Source organism: Phalangium opilio, unplaced genomic scaffold (genome assembly GCF_054372755.1).
Source record: "Phalangium opilio isolate 3A_F unplaced genomic scaffold, DU_Popi_V2 ptg000011l_1, whole genome shotgun sequence".
In the NCBI taxonomy this organism is placed as follows: Eukaryota; Metazoa; Arthropoda; class Arachnida; order Opiliones; family Phalangiidae; genus Phalangium; species Phalangium opilio.
The window spans coordinates 7,022,635-7,043,626 of NW_028324147.1; the positions used below are offsets into that span (position 1 = coordinate 7,022,635).

At 38.3% G+C, this 20,992-nt stretch overlaps 2 protein-coding genes across 2 annotated transcripts; one reads left to right on the forward strand and one right to left on the reverse strand.

Annotated features, from left to right (window-relative positions):
• The first annotated feature begins 103 nt into the window (after positions 1 to 103).
• beta-PheRS (phenylalanine--tRNA ligase beta subunit) lies at positions 104 to 5,809 on the forward strand. The gene is made up of 13 exons (XM_089859721.1): positions 104 to 422; positions 487 to 542; positions 614 to 711; positions 766 to 822; positions 887 to 959; positions 1,040 to 1,306; positions 2,165 to 2,270; positions 2,356 to 2,488; positions 2,567 to 2,680; positions 3,956 to 4,160; positions 4,249 to 4,329; positions 4,632 to 4,842; positions 5,426 to 5,809. Exons 1-13 carry the CDS (start codon positions 365 to 367, stop codon positions 5,737 to 5,739), a joined length of 1,773 nt encoding a protein of 590 aa, XP_089715847.1. The 5' UTR covers positions 104 to 364; the 3' UTR covers positions 5,740 to 5,809.
• A 1,851-nt stretch (positions 5,810 to 7,660) lies between these two features.
• On the reverse strand, positions 7,661 to 19,359 carry LOC149710153 (aromatic-L-amino-acid decarboxylase-like). Its single transcript, XM_089859722.1, has 14 exons — positions 19,054 to 19,359; positions 12,935 to 13,319; positions 12,174 to 12,287; positions 11,992 to 12,114; positions 11,341 to 11,586; positions 11,246 to 11,278; positions 10,513 to 10,674; positions 10,379 to 10,446; positions 9,929 to 9,999; positions 9,479 to 9,498; positions 9,300 to 9,398; positions 9,135 to 9,236; positions 8,837 to 9,058; positions 7,661 to 8,456 (listed from the first exon to the last, which is right to left on the reverse strand). The coding sequence occupies exons 2-14, from the start codon at positions 13,274 to 13,276 to the stop codon at positions 8,181 to 8,183; spliced, it is 1,878 nt and encodes a 625-aa protein (XP_089715848.1). The 5' UTR covers positions 13,277 to 13,319; positions 19,054 to 19,359; the 3' UTR covers positions 7,661 to 8,180.
• Between the last annotated feature and the right edge of the window lie 1,633 nt (positions 19,360 to 20,992).

The window sequence follows — 20,992 nt, forward strand, 5'->3', positions numbered from 1 at the left end:
ATAAACTGGTTTTGGACCAGAGGAAGTGTGCTATTTCCCAGACTGCTTGGGACCAGTGACCCTCTAGTGTTGGAAATAATAAAGTGGTCTCCGGAGTGGTCCCACCCTTTGTTCTCTTTTATGCAATTAATAAACTGGTCCCGAGGACCATTAACCCCCAATTCTTGAATTTAAAAAACTAGTCACAGCAGCCTCGCTCTCACTCTTTTGGCTTATTTCCGTCCCTGACTCCGGATTCCGGCCGGTTCAATGTAAGCCACATCACCAACCAATAGTCTCACGTGTAACTTACTTACGGTCACCGCTAATTTTAATTATTTAAGGTATAATTTAAGTTCTTTATAAATTGTATGAAATTAGAAAAATGCCTACTATCGGAGTTAATAGAGATAACCTTTTCAAAGCGCTTGGTCGGGAATACAGTAAGTTAATAAACAAATATTAAGATGTTATTGACCAAGGCTTAATGTTAAAATTATTTGACAGCTGAAGAAGAGTTCGCGAACTTGTGCTTTGATTATGGCTTGGAACTCGATGAAGTGGTAATTAAATACCGCAGAATTGTTTAATTACTCGTTAAATTACAGTTTTATGTATTACTTCTGTCCTTTAGACAACTGAGAAACAAATGATCGCGAAAGAGCAAGGAGAGGATAGATCATCGGGTGCTTCGGAGGATGTTATTTATCGTATTGAAATTCCGGCAAATCGGTAAGTTTAAAACTTGTTTTAATAATATGTAAGTTAAATTTAGTCTGGATATAGATATGATCTCCTGTGTATCGAAGGATTAGCAAGAGCTTTACTAATATTTCTTGGAAAGTAAGTTTTAAAACATAAATGATATTATAAATATATACGTTAACGTTCGTTAATCTTTGCGTAGGAGCCAGATTCCTAGGTATAAAGCAATTGTACCCGCCAGTGGACATCTTCAGGAGTTAATAGTGAAACCAATGGTTAGTTTTCATTCAAATTTATTTTGTAATTACCTCAAAACTGTGTAATTAATAATAATAATGATAATAATAATAATTAGACTGGAATGGTTCGGCCACACGCGGTTGCTGCTGTTCTGAGGAATGTAACTTTTAACAAAGAAATATATAACAGTTTCATCGATTTACAAGATAAACTTCATCAAAATATTTGCCGAAAACGTTCTTTGGTAGCAATTGGCACTCATGATTTAGATAAAATTCAGGGACCATTCACGTACGATGCTTTAGCTCCCGAACTTATTTATTTTAAACCTTTAAATCAAAGCAAAGAATATACTGCACCAGAAATAATGGAATTATACAAAGTATGATTTAATATCAGGGTTCATACAAACCTGGAAAAAAGGGAAAACCTGGAAAAATCAGGGAAATAAATAGTTGACAAAAAACCTCAGGGAAATTTTGAATTTTCAGTAAAATTCAGGGAAATTTTGAATTTTCAGTAAAATTCAGGGATATTTGCGTCAAACAGGGGCCGAGTAATTAAGCAAAATGTTCGTGAACATCCCCTCCATAGGATTAACATTACACTATACTTTGGAGGCTCATAACTCTGGTTATATTAGAGATACGGTGATGTCCTTTGAGTATGTTATAGTCCTCTTTATCCCCCATCCAACGATACTAAACACTTAGGGCTACGACAAACAGGGGCCGAGTAATTAAGCAAAATGTTCATAAACATCCCCTTCATAGGATTAACGTTACACTACACTTTGGAGGCTCATAACTCTAGTTATGTTAGAGATACGGGGATGCCCTTTGAGTATATTATAGTCTTCTTTATCCCCCATCTAACCATACTAAAAACGTACGGCTACGACAAACAGGGGCCAAGTAAATAAGCTAAATGTTCGTGAACGTTCCCTCCATAGGATTAACATTACACCCAATTTTGGAGGCTCATAACTCTGGTTATATTAGACATACGGGGATGTCCTTCGAGTATGTTATAGTCTTATTTACCCACCCCCCTCCTTCGTTAACATCTGCTCCATAGGATACTTCATATACGGGAAAAACCTGGAAAACTCAGGGAAGTATGTGGGGGGAAAAACCTCCCATAAATCTCAGGGAAATTTGTTTTCCAAAAGTTGTATGAACCCTGTATTTAATATGATCTTCCTTTAATTTAATTTAAAATTTAATTTTAATTATTTTAGGACAGTCATTTAAAAGCCTACTTACCTATTATCAGGGATAAGAGAGTTTACCCAGTTATATACGATTCTAATAACGTTGTTCTTTCAATGCCACCTATTATTAATGGTAAAGAACATAAATAAAACTTTTAATAGTTAATTAATATTCGAAAATTAATATTTAAATGATTTATAAACATTTGTTTTAACAGGTGACGCTTCTAAAATCACTTTAGACACTAAAAACATTTTTATCGAATGTACAGCAACTGATTTAAATAAAGCCAAGATTGTTTTAGACACCATCGTTTGTATGTTTAGTCAATACTGTCAACAGCAATTTACGTAAGTCACATTTGCATGCATTAATGATTTTTTTTTTTAGCGTTTAAACCTTATTAATTTTAATTATTAACTTTGTAGTATTGAAGCTGTGGAAGTTTTGCAACCTGATGGTCAGGTTTTCACTTATCCTGAGTTAAGTTATCGAATTGAAAGTGGATCTATGGAGTTGATCAATCGATGTTTAGGCATTAAGTAAGATTTACTTTGAATTTTTGGTCAGGATTCTGTTTAAAATCTAAGATAGAGTAACTAACTTGTTTGGGCTATTGAATCCTACCTAAGCCTACTTTGGTCTATTGAATGCTAAGCCTACTTTGGTCTATTGAATCCTACCTAAGCCTACTTTGGTCTATAGAATCCTACCTAAGCCTACTTTGGTCTATTGAATCCTACCTAAGCCTACTTTGGTCTATTCAATCTTACCTAAGCCTACTTTGCTCTATTCAATCTTACCTAAGCCTACTTTGCTCTATTCAATCTTACCTAAGCCTACTTTGCTCTATTCAATCTTACCTAAGCCTACTTTGCTCTATTCAATCTTACCTAAGCCTTCTTTGCTCTATTCAATCTTACCTAAGCCTACTTTGGTCTATTGAACGCTAAGCCTAGTTTGGTCTATTGAACGCTAAGCCTAGTTTGGTCTATTGAACGCTAAGCCTACTTTGGTCTATTGAACCCTAAGCCTACTTTGCTCTATTGAACGCTAAGCCTACTTTGCTCTATTGAACGCTAAGCCTACTTTGCTCTATTGAACGCTAAGCCTACTTTGCTCTATTGACCGCTAAGCCTGCTTTGCTCTATTGACCGCTAAGCCTACTTTGCTCTATTGACCGCTAAGCCTACTTTGCTCTATTGACCGCTAAGCCTACTTTGCTCTATTGACCGCTAAGCCTACTTTGCTCTAGTGACCGCTAAGCCTACTTTGCTCTAGTGACCGCTAAGCCTACTTTGCTCTAGTGACCGCTAAGCCTACTTTGCTCTAGTGACCGCTAAGCCTACTTTGCTCTAGTGACCGCTAAGCCTACTTTGCTCTAGTGACCGCTAAGCCTACTTTGCTCTAGTGACCGCTAAGCCTAGTTTGCTCTATTGAACCCTAAGCCTAGTTTGCTCTATTGAACCCTAAGCCTAGTTTGACCTATTGAATGCTAAGACTAGTTTGACCTATTGAATGCTAAGACTAGTTTGACCTATTGAATGCTAAGACTAGTTTGACCTATTGAATGCTAAGCCTACTTTGCTCTATTGAATGCTAAGCCTACTTTGCTCTATTGAATGCTAAGCCTACTTTGCTCTATTGAACACTAAGCCTACTTTGCTCTATTGAAAGCTAAGCCTACTTTGCTTTATTGAAAGCTAAGCCTACTTTGCTCTATTGAAAGCTAAGCCTACTTTGTTTTATTGAAAGCTAAGCCTACTTTGCTCTATTGAATCCTAGGCCTTCTAATCAACTTAATCTATTTGTCTTAGGCAAAACGCAGATCAGGTTGCGAAACTGTTGACCAAAATGTGCCTTCTGACAACTCCCACATCGAGCGATTTTCTGTCAATTGAGATTCCCCCCACTAGACACGATGTCATTCACGCCTGTGACATTATGGAGGATGTTGGCATCGCTTATGGATTTAATAACATACCTCGAACGATACCCAAAATTAGCACAGTTGCGGCAGAGGTACCCTGAATAAAAATTAACCTTTCCTTCTCTTTTAAATTAATTAATTAATTAATCCCATTAATAAATATCTTTAATTAATTAACAGTTTCCACTAAATAAATTAACTGACCAACTTAGGAGCGAACTAGCGCAGGCGGCATTCACGGAAGCGCTTACATTTTCTCTTGTAATTAAATTTAATTTAATCTTAATTAGCCTTATTCCTGATCAGCGCCATCTACCCATAGCGGTGACTTTGAGAACTACTGTAAGCGGCAAGCCAATCAGATGTCGCTAAAATCTGGTGACGTCATTTTTGGTAAGACCCGAGAGTGCCAGTCAGTGACGTCACCAGATTTTAGCGACATCTGATTGGCTTGCCGCTTACGGTAGTTCTCAAGGTCGCCGCTATGGGTAGGTGGCGCTGATCAGGAATAAGGCTAATTAACGTATGTTATTGTTTCTGTAATGTAATTTTTCAAATTATAGTGTTCTAGGGATGATATTTCAAAACGATTACGTCAAGAAAATGGACTAGATAACGCGGCGCAAATTACCAATCCTAAAACGCTTGAATTTCAAGTTGCTAGAACGACTTTGTTGCCTGGATTAATGAAGACAATCCACGCTAACAAGAAAATGCCTTTACCTCTTAAACTATTTGAAATTTCCGATATTATTCTTAAAGATAATCAAAAAGGTAATTAATTTCTAATTTACTTTTTCTTTAAAGGGAGGGTGAAGTAGAAAATCAAGTGAGTTTTTTTTTTATCGATTCTTCTACTAATTATAAGACCAGTCTGCACTTAGTGAGACATTCAGGAAATACCAGTTCCGAATGAATTTAAAATTCAAATTAGGTTCAGATTTTAATTAAGAATAATTTTAAATAAGGACCTCCGACCAATCGCGTAACGCCCTGCCTTTTTATTAACAAAATTCTCGTGGCACGTTCCGTGTTGAATGAAGTTTATCACGAGATTTGATAAAATTAGGCGCGCGACGTGATAATCGTGGCGCGAGACATGGAGCGTGCCACGAGAATTTTGTTAACAAAAAGGCAGGGCGTTACGCGATTGGTCAGAGGTCCTTCTTTAAAATTATCCTTAATTAAAATCTGAACCTAATTTGAATTTTAAAATCATTCGGAACTGGTATTTCCTGAATGTTTCACTATATGCAGACTGGTCTTAAAATTGGTAGAAGAATCGATAAAAAATCACTTGATTTTCTACTTCACTCTCCCTTTAATGTGTTAATTATAAGTGTGATGTGTTTTTTAGACGTTGGTGCTCGTAATGAACGTCATTTATGCGCAATTCATTACAATAAATTTCCCGGTTTTGAAGTAATTCACGGTTTGCTCGATCGAGTTATGCAACTCTTAGGCGTTCCTTTTAAGCCTGATAAAGAAATTCCCGGATATTACATTCGGGATAAAGATGATAAAAGCTTTTTCCCGGGTCGTTGCGCCGAAGTTGTGGTTAATGGATCGCCAATCGGCATTTTGGGAGTTTTACACCCAGAAGTGATTACTAATTTTGACCTCGCTTTGCCCTGCGCCGCTTTAGAAATTAATATTGAACCGTTTTTGTAAAATGGTTATTTCAAGAGTTATTTCTTTAATATTAAAATAAAAATTTAAAATATTATAAACTCTTATAAAAGTGTTTGTTTTCTTATTTATATTAATATTAATATTATTAATAATTTTTCAGCATTTTAGAATTAATTAGAAAATTTCGTTTTATTTTGCTGCGAAAATTGCGTTCTTGTAGGTTTGTTTAGTGAAAAGTAGCTCACGCGGCATGGGTTTGAAGTTGGCGGGAAATAATGACGTATGTCTATGGTAAAATGTTATTGGTCGACGAAAAACGAATCCTTTTGAATAAGCCAATGAGAAAAGTCCGGTAGGTAACGTCTCTTATCAGAGAGAGTTTAGAAAGGGAGTCAAAGGTCCCCCCTTTGACTCTATTAAACGTGATGACGCCCAAACAAGATGTCGCGTTGAGCTTTTTGGGGTAGGCGAGTTTCCGGTCACATGTTCTAAAATCTCTCTGTTACCATAGCCCACTTGATCACGCTGGCTGCACGCGCTATAGAAGCCCGCTCAATCGACCCTAAAAATGAGAATAACATAGGTTCGGTCTAAAATTCAAACCCGTCTGGTTTTAACAGGGCCGTCTATGGGAGGGGACGAGTTTAATCAACGTTTTTGACAATATTAGTGCATCTACTGGTTCAAATCTCTTGAATTTTTAATGAGACGTGTATTGAAAGGTTTGATATTATCCTGTAAAATTTAAAGTCTTCAGCTATAATAGTTTTTTTTATAAAAAATAAAAATTATCACATAGTAGAGAAATTGAAGGATTTATTTCTCTACTATGTGATGATTTTTATTTTTTATAAAAAAAACTATTATAGCTGAAGACTTTAAATTTTACAGGATAATATCAAACCTTTCAATACACGTCTCATTAAAAATTCAAGAGATTTGAACCAGTAGATGCACTAATATTGCCAAAAACGTTGAAAAAACTGGTCCCCTCCCATAGAGGCCCATGTTAAAACCAGACGGGTTTGAAAGTTTAGACCGAACCTATGTGACGCGCCGTATTCGCGAGTTAACATGTAAAAAAAATTGTTTGGACGGGCTTCTAGAGCGCGTGCAGCCAGCGTGCGTGATCAAGTGGGCTATGCTGTTACAAACGCATCATACCGGAAATCGACCTGCCTAGATAACGTTTAGCAGACGACGTTGCGCTACATTCCATACCACCCTTTCTACTCCCCTTCTAAATTCTCTCTGCTGTTATTGAAACAAATCAAAGAGAAATCATCCCGCCATTTTGTTGCAATTTGCAAAAGTTTCTTTGTTTCTATCAGTTAAAGTTTCTGGAAAAACGCGTCATGTCAGGTCACTACTTAGGTACAGGTTTTGTGCAAAGTTTTTGTTTAAAGCAATGTCGTGGTAATATAGATTATTGACCGAAAGACGTAAGATATTTGCAGGGAAGATCTGATGTGCTTATCAAATTGAAATGCGACGGAATCTTTCAGTTGACACACATCAAGATTCATTCAATGGTAAGCTGTGCCCTTTTTTCCCTTACATTAGACCAGTTTAATTCCTAGGAATTGTATAACTTAGTCGTAAATTTAAAATGAGACATATATTTTCTTATAATTTGTATGTTTCGAGTCGAAACATTTGACTCACTTTGAGAAAAAAGCGGCTAAGCCTCGCACCAATTGATGGTCGCCATTTTGATAAATATGCCCAGTGGGCAGTGAGTCAAATAATGTCATTGCGTCATCATGACCTCTGTAGCTCTGTCTTGATTCTTCTGGGTCAAAATACTAAGAATGAGTATGGGAAAATGATCTTTTCTCCGCGCGGTTACGTAATAATTTTTCCGTTGTTGGGTACTGTACAACCTTAGCACATAGGAAACCACAGGGAGTGTTAATACTGAAACGTTGATTCATAATCATAAACCACGACTGACCCTCGATTACGCAATGCCAAGTCATTTTATTCCGAAACATATGGGGTTTTACATTAAGTTAATTATATAATCATTATTTAATTTTAATATAAATAATTCTACAGGGAACTATATTTTAATTACATTTCCGTGTTTTTCATCTCGAAATATTAACGTATACGAAGCTACAATGGGAAATTTTAAATATGTTTTCACTAAAGAGGGGGGATTCCAGGCCCCCAGTCCTGTCATACCATTTGTGAGTCAAGAAAGTAAGACTAGTTCAGTTTAGATCACTTGATTCACAGAGGGCCTGACGCCGCCTCACTGAAGAGGGGGAAGGGGGCGGGAGACAGTTCTTTAATGAAAAATATCTATTCTGAAATAAATTTTCCCTTAAATTTTAACAACAATTAATTTAATTTCTAATTACATCTATTATCTAAGTTGGGGCTTAATACGAATTAGGAATTATAAGTTAATTAAATGTAATAAATACGAAATGACCCATAAAGTAATTGCTATAAAGTAGGTGTGTTTGTAGTTCCTAAACTGGGGTAATAACCCCTGTCTCGTTGTCCATAGGGTCGCTAGTGTGTCGCCTACTTCCGGTTGAGGATAGAGCTCGGACAATCTTAGGGTTGTAGAGTTTAGGGTCGGATACCATTCGGACGAAGAAACTTCTCTTGTAGCGCAAACTGTGACGCTTTTTACTGTCTTGGACAAATACGTCGTCAACGAATTCGGGCCCTTCTTTATTTTCCTTGTCCTCTAATTCACCCTCTAGTTCCTCTTCTAATTCTTCTTCCTCCTCTTCTTCTTCCTATTAAAAAGATACAACATCAAAAGTTGTCTTTGTTTTACACGCGGTACGCGCCAGGAAACCGCATTTAAAGTTTCAAAAACCATTGAGCACGTATGAGAAGGAGGCTTGGAGAATGGAGAGACCGAATTCTCCGTCACCCCCCCCTTCAGAGTTCTGCACATGCGCAGTCGGCGTAACATAGCGAGAAAAAATCAGAAGTTTGTTTACGGCCAGTATTCTTAACGGATCACGTGACGTCTGACTCCTCGGCTATGCGCCGAGGTAGGTGCGCGTGAGAGAGGGAGAGAGAGATCTCGCTGTGACGTTATAGTTACCTTACCTCTTCCCTCTTTGATCCTCCTTCTTATACGTACTCACTGTAAAAACGCAAAAAGTACCTTTATCTGTTCCTTATTGCTGTCCATTTTGGCAACTTCCAATAAGTCGTTGGTAAACTGCGTGATGACCTCCCACGCGTGATTAATATCCTCGTCTGTCGCGTGTTGCGCGCAGACGCAGAACCTAATGACAAACCTGTCATTCAAAGATGAAGGGACCATGTGTAGTTTCCCTGAAGCGTTGATTAGTGAAAGTAGTTTTTGATTGAACAAATTGGAACCCTGTAATACGGGAAAAGAAACAATTGTTTGTTGAGTATATTTTCTTACCTGATTACAAGTACTTAACTATACTTACCTTTAATCGGAAACAAACGAGTCCCAGTTGAACATGATTTATAACTTCAAAACGGTCATCTTTTAAGACCAACGATTCGAAACGTTTGGCTAACCTTACGTGCTGTAAATGTAGTTCAAGTTGATTATCTTGAATAGTAATTTATAGATAAGGAAACGACAGTACCTCTCTAATATACTTTTGAAGCCCTTCAACACCGTATTTTCGAATTACGAACCAGAGTTTTAATGACCTGAAACGTCTACTTAATGGTATACCCCAATGCTATTAAATTAATGTGAATTAATACTTAGGAAATGGAGTTCTTGATTTAATTCCTTTGCAATTATAAATAAAAAACTTACCCTGTAGTCAATTGCTTTATCTGTAAAGAATTTAAAGTATTATCAGAAGGGGATAATAGAAGAAGGATGACACTGTATTATCTTAATACTTTAGTTATGTAACATGATTCTTCTTCCCACGCTCCCCCTTTATGTTTCCTCTCCCGCTCATCAAACTTCAGATCGGCATCGCACCGTGCTAGGCTGAATTCTATAACTGTTTGGTACTAAATCCCCAGCAATTTACCGATAAACCTTGATTGTCTTGACGTGGGACAAAAATTACCACGAGCGCATGCGCCTTGGAAAATAGTTAAGCGCTAATGAGGGAATTATTTATCGCGTATGTGATTCGGTTTTGTAACCTTGCTCCAAATGTTAAGGGATGTTGGGAAGAATCATGTTTCAATTACTCCGCTTTGTGCAGTACATACACTTATATCACTAATTAGTTTTATCTAACTTAATTACCCGAAAAGCTATGCTGTAAATATAATGGATCCACGACTAACGCTTGAGTTAGTTTAAATCGGTCTTTGACCCTGCAACGAAGTATTTTTAACTCAAAACGTTTGATAAGTCTTACCAAGAAGGGATATCTAGTTTACTAGGGAGAAGTTATAAGTTGCCCAAGTATTCGCGCGCCATAGTCCCAGTCCCCCTTTCAAAATACAAGGGGGGACGTGAAAGTAGGCCGGGCTATTTCGCCTCTCCTCAATCGGAAAATACGTAATTTTCGTCATTCGCGTCGTTCTGACGTGAGTTTTCAAGAACCAATGATATGCTGTTTCTAATTTAGAGATGGGGATTAACTCCGAACCTACGTTCGGACTGGAGATAAAGCTGGAAATGTGGCGAATTTAACCTTCACCCTAATAAACTAGATATCACTTCTTGGTCTTACATCGTTATAATTCTTACCACATGGTAGAGCAATCGAAATTAACCAACATCCATTTATTGGGATTCATATTGAAAGACATGGCATACTGTTTAGGTGTTTAATTTAATTTTTTAGGTGATTGTTGCAATGTATTTTTTTAAATAGGTATTACCTCTATTCCTTTCATAAGGTATTGAAACTCTGGGCATATAAAAGCGCTTCCCGCGTAAGCCCCATCCACGTGTAGCCATACATTTTCTTTCTGACAAACTGGCCCGATTTCGTGAAGGTTGTCGAAGGAACAACATGACGTGGTTCCTAAGGTAGCCGCCACCTTAGGGTCAAGACCAAGTTTTAAAAAGTTTTAGACGAAATGCAGTGTAAGCGTAACTAGCGTTACAGGATAGGTACTTCTGCTAAGTAATAACAGAAGGGGATGATAGAAGAAGGATGACACTCTGTATCCTCTTAATACTTCAGTTGTGTAACGCGATTCTTCTGAGGCTTACCCTTTTTACTTGCTCTATACTGCTCATCAAACTTCAGATGGGTATCTATCGCACCGTGCTAGGGTGAATTCTATAACTGTTTGGTACTAAATCCTCAGCAAACAACCCACAAACCTTGATTGTCTTGACGTGGGACAAAAACGCACAAGCGCATGGGCGTTGGAAAATGTTTAAGCAGAGCTAATAATGTTGAGGGAACTATTTATCGCGTAAGTGATTCGGTTTAGTAACCTTGCTCCAAATGTTGGGAAGAATCATGTTACAATTACCCCGCTTTGTGGTACACTTCTCTCGAAGAGAATTATGATCTACTGTTGGTATTAAGGATAAACATTGACCGTGTGTCATACAGTAACGCTAGTTATTTATACATCTATGACGTGTAAGTCCACTTACAAAGAATGGTATAAGACCCATTGCCCTGTCCTCCTGAAATGCGAATTTAGATTAGTGACACGTGAATTATGTTTAAACATATCACTGGCACAAACCTCCATAGCTTTAGCCAACGTGACCCCTCTTAGCGCGAACTTCTCGTCGGTGTCTAAGATTCTAAGCTTAACAAAACCTATCATGGCTGCTTTTTCGACGCAAGAATGGGCCTCTTTAGAACAGTAGGCCATCAACTTTGATAGCAATACGCCTTCCTCCACGAACGGGTGTTGTTGTTTCAAAGCTCTGATGGTCGCGTGACGCGCTGCTAAAAGGGACACCAGGACGCATTCGCTAGCTGAACCCTGTTTGATTAAAGCAACTTGTTAACGAATCTCTGCAAATGGGTTCATAGGACCAGCGATAGATTTAATTTTAGAAGTAGGAATGGAGAACGGTTAGTATTTAGTTCAGTCTGACTCATAGCCCAGTATAGAGCCCCTCCCTCCAACACGTAACGAAAAGTTTAAATTATCTTATTGGCTCACTTAAACTACGTTTTGATGACGTTGCTGACGGGAACGGCGAAAAATACGTAATTCCTTTTTACCTCTGTCGCTATGACCCACCTCTTCTTTCATACCCCCCCCCCCCGTTCCGTGGAAGGGGGTCCGGGACTTTGACGAGCGCCCAAATTACTCTGTTCTCCATTCCTACTTCTAAAATTAAATCTATTCCTGATAGTACAGAATACATTGAGATATAATTACTTGAATAACTCCACCACCCCGACTTTTGTCCGAGAGACATAAGAATTCTTCGGGCAAAGAAATCATTTTGCCCAACCAGTCTAACATTAGGATCTCTAGTTCGGTACAAGCTGGACTGGCAGCCTGAAATTTGTAATTATTGACTATTGACCGCTTATAAATAGATGTTATGCGTATATTACCCATGAAAAACCGACGCAACCAATTGCGTCTGATAACATGTCGGCCAGGATAGATGGGTAAGAGTTTCCGGCGGGAAAATACGCGTGAAAACGGGGGTGTTGCCAGTGTGTTACCTTGATAGTGTTTGTAAGGCTTAGTTATTAGTTTAGTTAGGCTTAGTATAGCATAAGTTCGTAAGATATGTTCCCTAAGTTTGTCACTGGTTACAAACTGGAGCTTGTCATGAAGTGATTGAAGTAGGTACAGATTCTCGTAAAGCGACGCCTGGTGAGGCGCTGTCAAAGGCGCAGATTAAATAGGAAGATGGAGTGCAATTTAACTGAGTGTAGTCAGTCTTCGCTTGTCGTTCTCGAACTAGCTCGAGCTGTAAGTCTCTATCATTACGAAGTATATGAAGTGTTATAGTTATGGAACATATCTTATAAACTTATGGTATAGTAGGTTTATAAGCTTTCAACTCTAGTTTTGACGCCCTACAAAAGTTACAAGGTTGATAAGCGTGCTTGATTAAACTGCTAGAGCTGAGGCGTATAAATACCCCTGAGAAATAAGTAGTACGCGTTCATCAAGTGTCCTTAATTGAACTTGTGATGAAATCTGTTTAGTTTTATACTGAAATCTAGAGCTAACAGTTCAGAACTTGCAGCGTCATACCCGTCTACCCCTAATAGGTACCAGCATGTGACAATTCAAATTAGAGTTAAAAAATGGGCTGGTGGGAAAGACCCTTAAGAGATGTAAGAATTGTGCGTTCAATTACCCCTGGCATGATATATCTCTCGACATCTTTCATGATGGTCTCCCAATCTTCACCCTTATTGGGTGGGGCAAATGGAATGAGTTTTCTCAAGTACCCCGGTTCAATGTTGGGTGTCACTCGTCTCTGGTCTATGGTTTCCAAGTACTCTGAGATGTAGTCGACCATTTCTCGGCCCCGTTTACGAAATTCCGAAGTGCCCATAGTGTCAGCCGTACCGTTAGTGATGGCGTCCTTCTTGCCATTTGTCGTTGAGGTAGCATTTTTTAATGGGCTTGCGGAGGGACTTTCTTGACGTTTCGGAGATTGTTTTTTGAAACGCTGGAATAACGGTGATCCCAGCATTGAGGCGCAAAGATTATTCGTGTTTTCTTTTTTAATGATCCTCCTAATAACAGAAAGGTTATGATTTAATTCCTAAGACATGAATAGATGTACAGATTTTTTTTTTGAAAATTTTCGTCACAAATTAGGGGGGGGGGTTTCATTGGGTCAAACGGAGTGAAAACCTCCCGGTAAACCATTGCCCTAAAATGCCGCGTGATGTTGTTATTTGCACTCAAAAGATGGATGTAATCTGAAATGTGAAGCTCTTATTGTGTTACTGACCAAATTTTGTTGAATTTAATGATCATTTTGGGTATAAGCTTATGAAGTAGAAGTTGAAAAAGAACGAGAGAGAAGTTTCAGACAAATTTGTAAACTTGATGTTACCATAATTTCATAAGATATGCTTCATAAGTTTGTCACTGGTTACTAAGAGCTTCTCATGAAGTGACTTAGGTCATAGATTCTCGTAAAGCGACGACGGTGAGGCGCTACCAAAGGGTTAGTACAGACTCAATAGGAAGATGGAAATCCTGCAAAACTAACCACCGAGTGTAGTCAATTCTCGCTTGTCGTTCTCGAACTGTAAGTCTCTAACATTACGGAAAAATATGAAGTTTCATGCTTATGGAACATATCTTATAAACTTACATTGCGGTTTAAGCACTTAACGAATAAACATAAAGTGAAGAATGTATTTTTAAGAAAGTTGTTGTATATCACTGCCTCACTGGGATCAAATCATACCTTTTCGGGTCTTTCACACCCCACATCTACGGGGGGTTATTGGTTTAGATCCATATGAAAAGGCGGTGAAGTGAAATTCCAGTAGTGTTTCTTTATATAATTTTAATAATCTTTTAGTATGAAACTACAGTTCAATAACCATTTTAGGCTTATATTTATTTAGGAAGAAAAAACGCGTAAACTTGACGATAAACTCTCTAGTATTGGTGGCGGGAAAGTTGATGGGGTCATGGGACGTATATAGAATTATATCTTGGTCAAATTCCGTCTTCGGGTGCCCAAATTATTATCCCTTACCTCGTTCGTCATCCCAAGTTTGTCGACCTCATTCCGAGAGGTTCATATAATCCCAAGTACTGATATTTATGTCATATAGATAAATTCATAGTCTCTTCATGACCTAGTCCGTCCTCATAAACCGCTTAAGTATAGTTTTCAATTTTAGTTTTATGGTTTGTTATTTCATATCTGTATTTTGAACCCTATGGCGTCTTAAAAAACCTCAGGGCAATGCAATACACTAGGCCCTATATTCAAAATCCATAGAAAATAGACCTTTTCGACGATAGGCAACCCTTAGCATCGGGACATACAAGGGGGGTTGATACATTGCCATCCGTCTCTGCGCACTCTCATGATATAAAATGACTACAGCGCAGGCGCCAAAAAGCGAGATGGAAAGCGGAGTTTTACCCCCCGTGTCTTTACCTTATAGTTACATCGAAATCGTTTGTGGGGGCCCTTAATAGGGACTGGCAGTACTACATCATGTACTAGTGCCAAGAAGTGATATCTAGTTTATTAGGGAGAAGGTATAAATTCGCAAACATTTCCAGCTTTATCTCCAGTCCAAACGTATAGTAGGCCCGGAGTTAATCCCCGCCTGTAAATTACAACCAGCATCTCATTGGTTCTTGAAAACGCACGTCAGCGCGACGCGAATGACGAAAATGACGTATTTTCCGACTGAGGAGAGGCGAAATAGTCCGGCCTCCTTTTACGTCCCCCCTTGTATTTTGAAAGGGGGACTGGGACTATGGCGCGGGAATACTTAGGCATCTTATACCTTCTCCCTAATAAACTAGATATCACTTCTTGCTAGTACTAAAACCAGGAGGAACGGCTTAAATAGCATTCATTCTGTTTGAAAAAAAGATCTAATTTTTCCCCAAACTTTGATTAAGTCACGCATTTACTAGGCGAACATATACAATACAATTTATTAATTGTACAATTGGTACAGCCAGAAGTAAATGAACCGAAGTTACCGGAGAGGGCAAAATTTGTATAATGCGTTTTCCATAACGTGGGGGTAGTAAAAATCAAGGTAGCTGTACCTCTACCTGAATCGTCTCGAAATTTAACGCTGGCACCAAAGACCATAGTTACAGCTTAGTTACAAATCCGCGCAATATCGTTAGTATGAATAAATAGTCGTTGTTTTGAGAAATAGGCGTCTGCTTCTATCTTAGGAGCCTAGGCCCTAGGCTTACGTTCGATAATGGGTGCAAACATTAGGGATGATCTTTTGAAATACCTTTCAAATATTAATCGACCATTTGTGACTTCAAGTCGGGAAAGATTTATTGAAATTCTAAAGTCAGACATTGGACAAAAGTATGTTAAAAGTCTTCTTATCCTACTCGAAAAGTTTTTCAAAGAGTGTGAACCTCTCCCCAAAAGAATCTTCCGAGGGAAAAAGTCGCCATTTTTAAAAACTTTAACTAATTCCCGGAAAATCCGGTTACTCGAACATTGGCCACTTGGTGGCGTTTTCAAAATTGTTGTGACTCGAAAGAGTAGAGGAACGAGACTATCGTCGGGGTTGAAATATGGGGGTTTGTGAGGAACTTGTGCTTAATGAATAAACAATAGGACTCCGGTAACTTCGGTTCATTTACTTCTGGTACAGCTTATGTGAGAACACCTAGAATTTTTGCCATTACCAGCTTATACAATACGTATAATATCGCGAAACCTTTACCTTTTATATTTCGTACTTTTACCAGTGGAATTGATAGCTAGTCCTTTCCGCGGACAATGCTTGGAATTTTTCCATGGAACCTCTAGTCCGTTCATTAATAAAGAGCCAGTAGAGATAAAGGTTGGGAGAAAGGGTTAAACGCCCTACCCTTTTTACTTAATCCATGCCTTTTCATTTATTACATCTATTTCAGTGAACAATCTTGCTATAATCTATACCAAAATCCAACCTAAGAATAATGCAGTTTCTAATACCGAACATATTATTTTTGTCATTAAACTCGGTTACTTCCAAGAGTGTTTGGTGAGGTTTCGAAGATCACCTTGCTAAGGCGCACTCCACTATTATCTTTTAGCTCGAACCCTATGCCTTTCTTACGTTCGGAAGCTTGCTTAATTTCATTTTTACCCCCCCCCCTTCCCTCCCACGCTTCTGACTCTTCTTTGCCGCTTAAGTTGGTCCTTACAATTGTTGAAAGGGACAGGACGGTCCGTTTTATGCGGGGGAACTGTTGGGGTAGGACCTGTCATCTTCAGGGTAAGGGCTTTCTCATAAGGGTCCCCCCAACACATATATATACTCATTCAGGGATAGATAGGAATGCCACCAAGTCTCCCTGTACACTCTTCCTCCCCCCCCGGCCTGGGGTTTTTTATTGGTTTATATTAAGAGTGACGTCACGTTTTTTTCCCCGCGTATACCAAATCAGAGAAAGCAATGGCTGGAAAATTTTGGAGGTTATTTTTTTTCTTGGAGGCAATCCGTTTTCTATAGATTTTCAATTGGATTTTTTTAGCTATAGGGTGGAGGGGTTGATTTTATTATCAGAAGTGTGAGAATTTCATATATTTATTATAAAAAAACCTTGAAAGTTCGTTTAAATTTAAGAAATCTCCTCATTCACTAACTGACCCTCCTTGACCTACGATGCTGATCGTGGCATGATACTAGTATTGGTGGAAAGTTTATCAAATTAAAGGGACTGTAAAGAGGGGCATCGGCTGGTGGGTCAAAATTATTCTAAGTACTTCTAAGGCACCACGTGACACCAAGATACAAAGACTCCATATCATGGAGTGGAACTGGACACCTAGTCCACCATGTTTTTCGCGAAATTGAAGCGCCATTTGCCCAAAGTGCGCGCATGGGTGATTTCGAATTAAAACGAGCTAAGCGCCTTTGAATCGCGTCTTTCCTCAGTCACGTGTGTGTGACGTATTTCAAATGGTTTTTACGAACCCTTTAAGTACTTAATAGTCACCAATAAAGTTTTTTATTTAATCTGCGGCCATCTTGAAAAATGGCGGCATAGTCATCTTTTTTCTTAGCTCGGCCCACAAAACCCGCATAGAAATTAACATGGGATATATTTGAGGCACAATTATTCCTGTTTCTATTTACTGAACGTTGTTTCTGTTATGATGCTAGGGTCTTCTTTTGTTTCTGTTAATTTCAATACATAGTTCTTGTCTTTCATGTTAAAGCAGAAATGCAGCGTGACTTTAAACATTATGATTGCTAGCATAAGTTTATAAGTTATGTTCCTTCCATAAGTATGACCATATCTATACTTTGTATTGCTAGAGACTTACAGCTCGAGCTAGTTCGAGAACGACAAGCGAGAATTGAAGTCCTACACTCGGTGGTTAATTTTACAGGACTTCCATCTTCCTATTTAGTCTGCATTTACTAAGCCTTTGACAGCGCCTCACCAGGCGTCGCTTTACGAGTATCTATGACCTACGTCACTTCATGACAAGCTCCAGTTTGTAACCAGTGACAAACTTATGGAACATAGCTTATGAACTTATGTTGCGAGTAAACGATGTTATGGTTAAGGGTAACCATTCTTTTAAAATTAATATTTAAGTTTTTGAAATTTTGAAAAATCTAAGTTAAAAACAGATGAAGTAATTTCCAACGTCTTTTAAAATCTGTTTCAGAGTAGCGTATAAACTGAACAAAATTTTAGCACCTGAAATATTTTAAATACCTAGTCATTAGGTTGTTTACTGTTGATTCGCGAAATTTTGACTGAATCAAGTGTTTTCTCCATTTTTCGCCCACGCTCTTAACGTGTTTTTTAAGAAATGTTTACTGGAATGTTTATTTCACTCGAAAGATATTAAGGATAATTTTTAACTGCTAGTTTGAATGCTGCGCGCGTGTATTTGATCAACAACCACGATATAAGAAACTGCTTTTAAGCGGTTTAGAAAATAATGCGATTAAAACGGAAAATTTGAACAATCAAGATTAAGTTGGACACTTCGAAATTTATTAATTTTTGGCTTAATATAATCAATGTTAATCGATCAAAACTGGGCAACAAGTCAATTGAATAAGAAAATCCCGCAGCGAGCGAATGAACCTTCAATATACCTGTTGCATACTCAGAAACAGATCGATTTAAAATAATTTAACGAAACAGCATTTGACCCGTATCTCAATTATGCAACCAATAAACGGATAGAAATGTTTCGAAAGATATACTCTTAAATTACTATAGATAAACCATGGAGCCCAGAGGTCCTATAATTCCTATAAAATCCTATATTTTTTAACCTGCCCGATATTTATCCTATAATTTCATGAAAGATCGTATAATATCCTATATTTTTGACTTAGTCGAAGTTTTCGTATAGTTTAACATCAAATTTATCAAAATTTAGTTATCTCTTTTATCGAGATCACATTTGACTAGACACCGAAATTGCGGAGCTCGCTCAGGATTTTTTTATATTATATTATATTTTAATTAAGTTCCTCTTTTCAAAGTAAAATCCAATTTTTTTTTTTTGATATTTTTCTACATAGCGTAAACCTAAATAGTATTATATATGAGCATTTTTAATCCTTTATTTTCCTATAAAAACACATTTTTTTCTCCTTTAAAATCCTATAATTCCGGGAAAAAATCCCATTTTTTTTCTATAAGGAATTTTAATTTTTGTCTGGGCTCCCTGATCATGAATACGACGTCATTTCTTAATCCTGACCTTTCTCTTCATTAGTTCCAAACATCCAGTGGCAAATCAAGCAAACGCAACAACATTAAACTTACCCTCTTAGAACTTGAAACTTCGAAACTTCTCTTGATAAGAATAAATTAAGAAACACGATAATTGAAATATTTCGTTTACAATTATTTTAATTTAAATATCCGAGCTTTGTTTGTTTTTTCTTAATCTGACTCTCGATGATACGATTACGATCCCACGGTCCTTAACGGTCACCGTTTAACTTCGTCGGAGAAGCTCAAGAGATCCGAATCCCAGAGGAGAGAGATAACTTGGCAGCTAGGGTGGGGAATGACCAATATCCTCCCAGAGTCCAACCGATGGAGATGGAATGCTCTTGAGCTTCTCTGGACCCAAAAGAGGAGGACAATGGGGTGACTTGGAATATTTATACCAACACCATCATTTCCCCCCCTCTTTCCAAGACGTGACACCCGCAAAAGGGGGGATGAGGATGGGGAGGGTTATGTGGGGAAGTCAGACTCATACCAGAAAATTCGTTTATCGCGGATGGATAGAATGGTTCTGAGAGGAAAAATTAAAAGCAATCATATGGATAAAGAATTAATTATAGAGATGGGGAAGAGACCTATTTTTGTACATGATCTGCTATGGAAAATTAAAATATTTGAAAACGTTTAGTAGCTCAAGATGCATGATTTAGAGGCAGTATTTGTAAAATTGGGTTTTGATAAGGGTGAAAGTATGACAAATAGGTCAGGAAAACAGATTGGGGAAAATTGTCAATGGAAAGTCACGTGAATGGGGGAAAATTGTCGATGGAAAGTCACGTGAATGGGAGAAAATTGTCGATGGAAAGTCACGTGAATGGGGGAAAGTTGTCGATGGAAAGTCACGTGAATGGGGGAAAGTTGTCGATGGAAAGTCACGTGAATGGGTGGAAAATTGTCAATGGAAATTCACGTGAATGGGGGAAAATTGTCAATGGAAATTCACGTGAATGGGGGAAAATTGTCGATGGAAAGTCACGTGAATGGGGGAAAATTGTCAATGGAAAGTCACGTGAATGGGGGAAAATTGTCAATGGAAAGTCACGTGAATGGGGGAAAATTGTCGATGGAAAGTCACGTGAATGGGGGAAAATTGTCGATGGAAAGTCACGTGAATGGGGGAAAATTGTCGATGGAAAGTCACGTGAATGGGGGAAAATTGTCGATGGAAAGTCACGTGAATGGGGGAAAATTGTCGATGGAAAGTCACGTGAATGGGGGAAAATTGTCGATGGAAAGTCACGTGAATGGGGGAAAATTGTCGATGGAAAGTCACGTGAATGGGGGAAAATTGTCGATGGAAAGTCACGTGAATGGGGGAAAATTGTCGATGGAAAGTCACGTGAATGGGGGAAAATTGTCGATGGAAAGTCACGTGAATGGGGGAAAATTGTCGATGGAAAGTCACGTGAATGGGGGAAAATTGTCGATGGAAAGTCACGTGAATGGGGGAAAATTTTCGATGGAAAGTCACGTGAATGGGGGAAAATTGTCGATGGAAAGTCACGTGAATGGGGGAAAATTGTCGATGGAAAGTCACGTGAATGGGGGAAAGTTGTCAATGGAAAGTCACGTGAATGGGGGAAAATTGTCAATGGAAAGTCACGTGAATGGGGGAAAACTGTCAATGGAAATTCACGCGAACGGGTGGAAAATTGTCAATGGAAATTCACGTGAATGGGGGAAAATTGTCAATGGAAATTCACGCGAACGGGGGAAAATTGTCAATGGAAATTCACGCGAACGGGGGAAAATTGTCAATGGAAATTCACGCGAACGGGGGAAAATTGTCAATGGAAAGTCACGCGAACGGGGGAAAATTGTCAATGGAAAGTCACGTGAATGGGGGAAAATTGTCAATGGAAAGTCACGTGAATGGGGGAAAACTGTCAATGGAAATTCACGCGAACGGGTGGAAAATTGTCAATGGAAATTCACGCGAACGGGGGAAAATTGTCAATGGAAATTCACG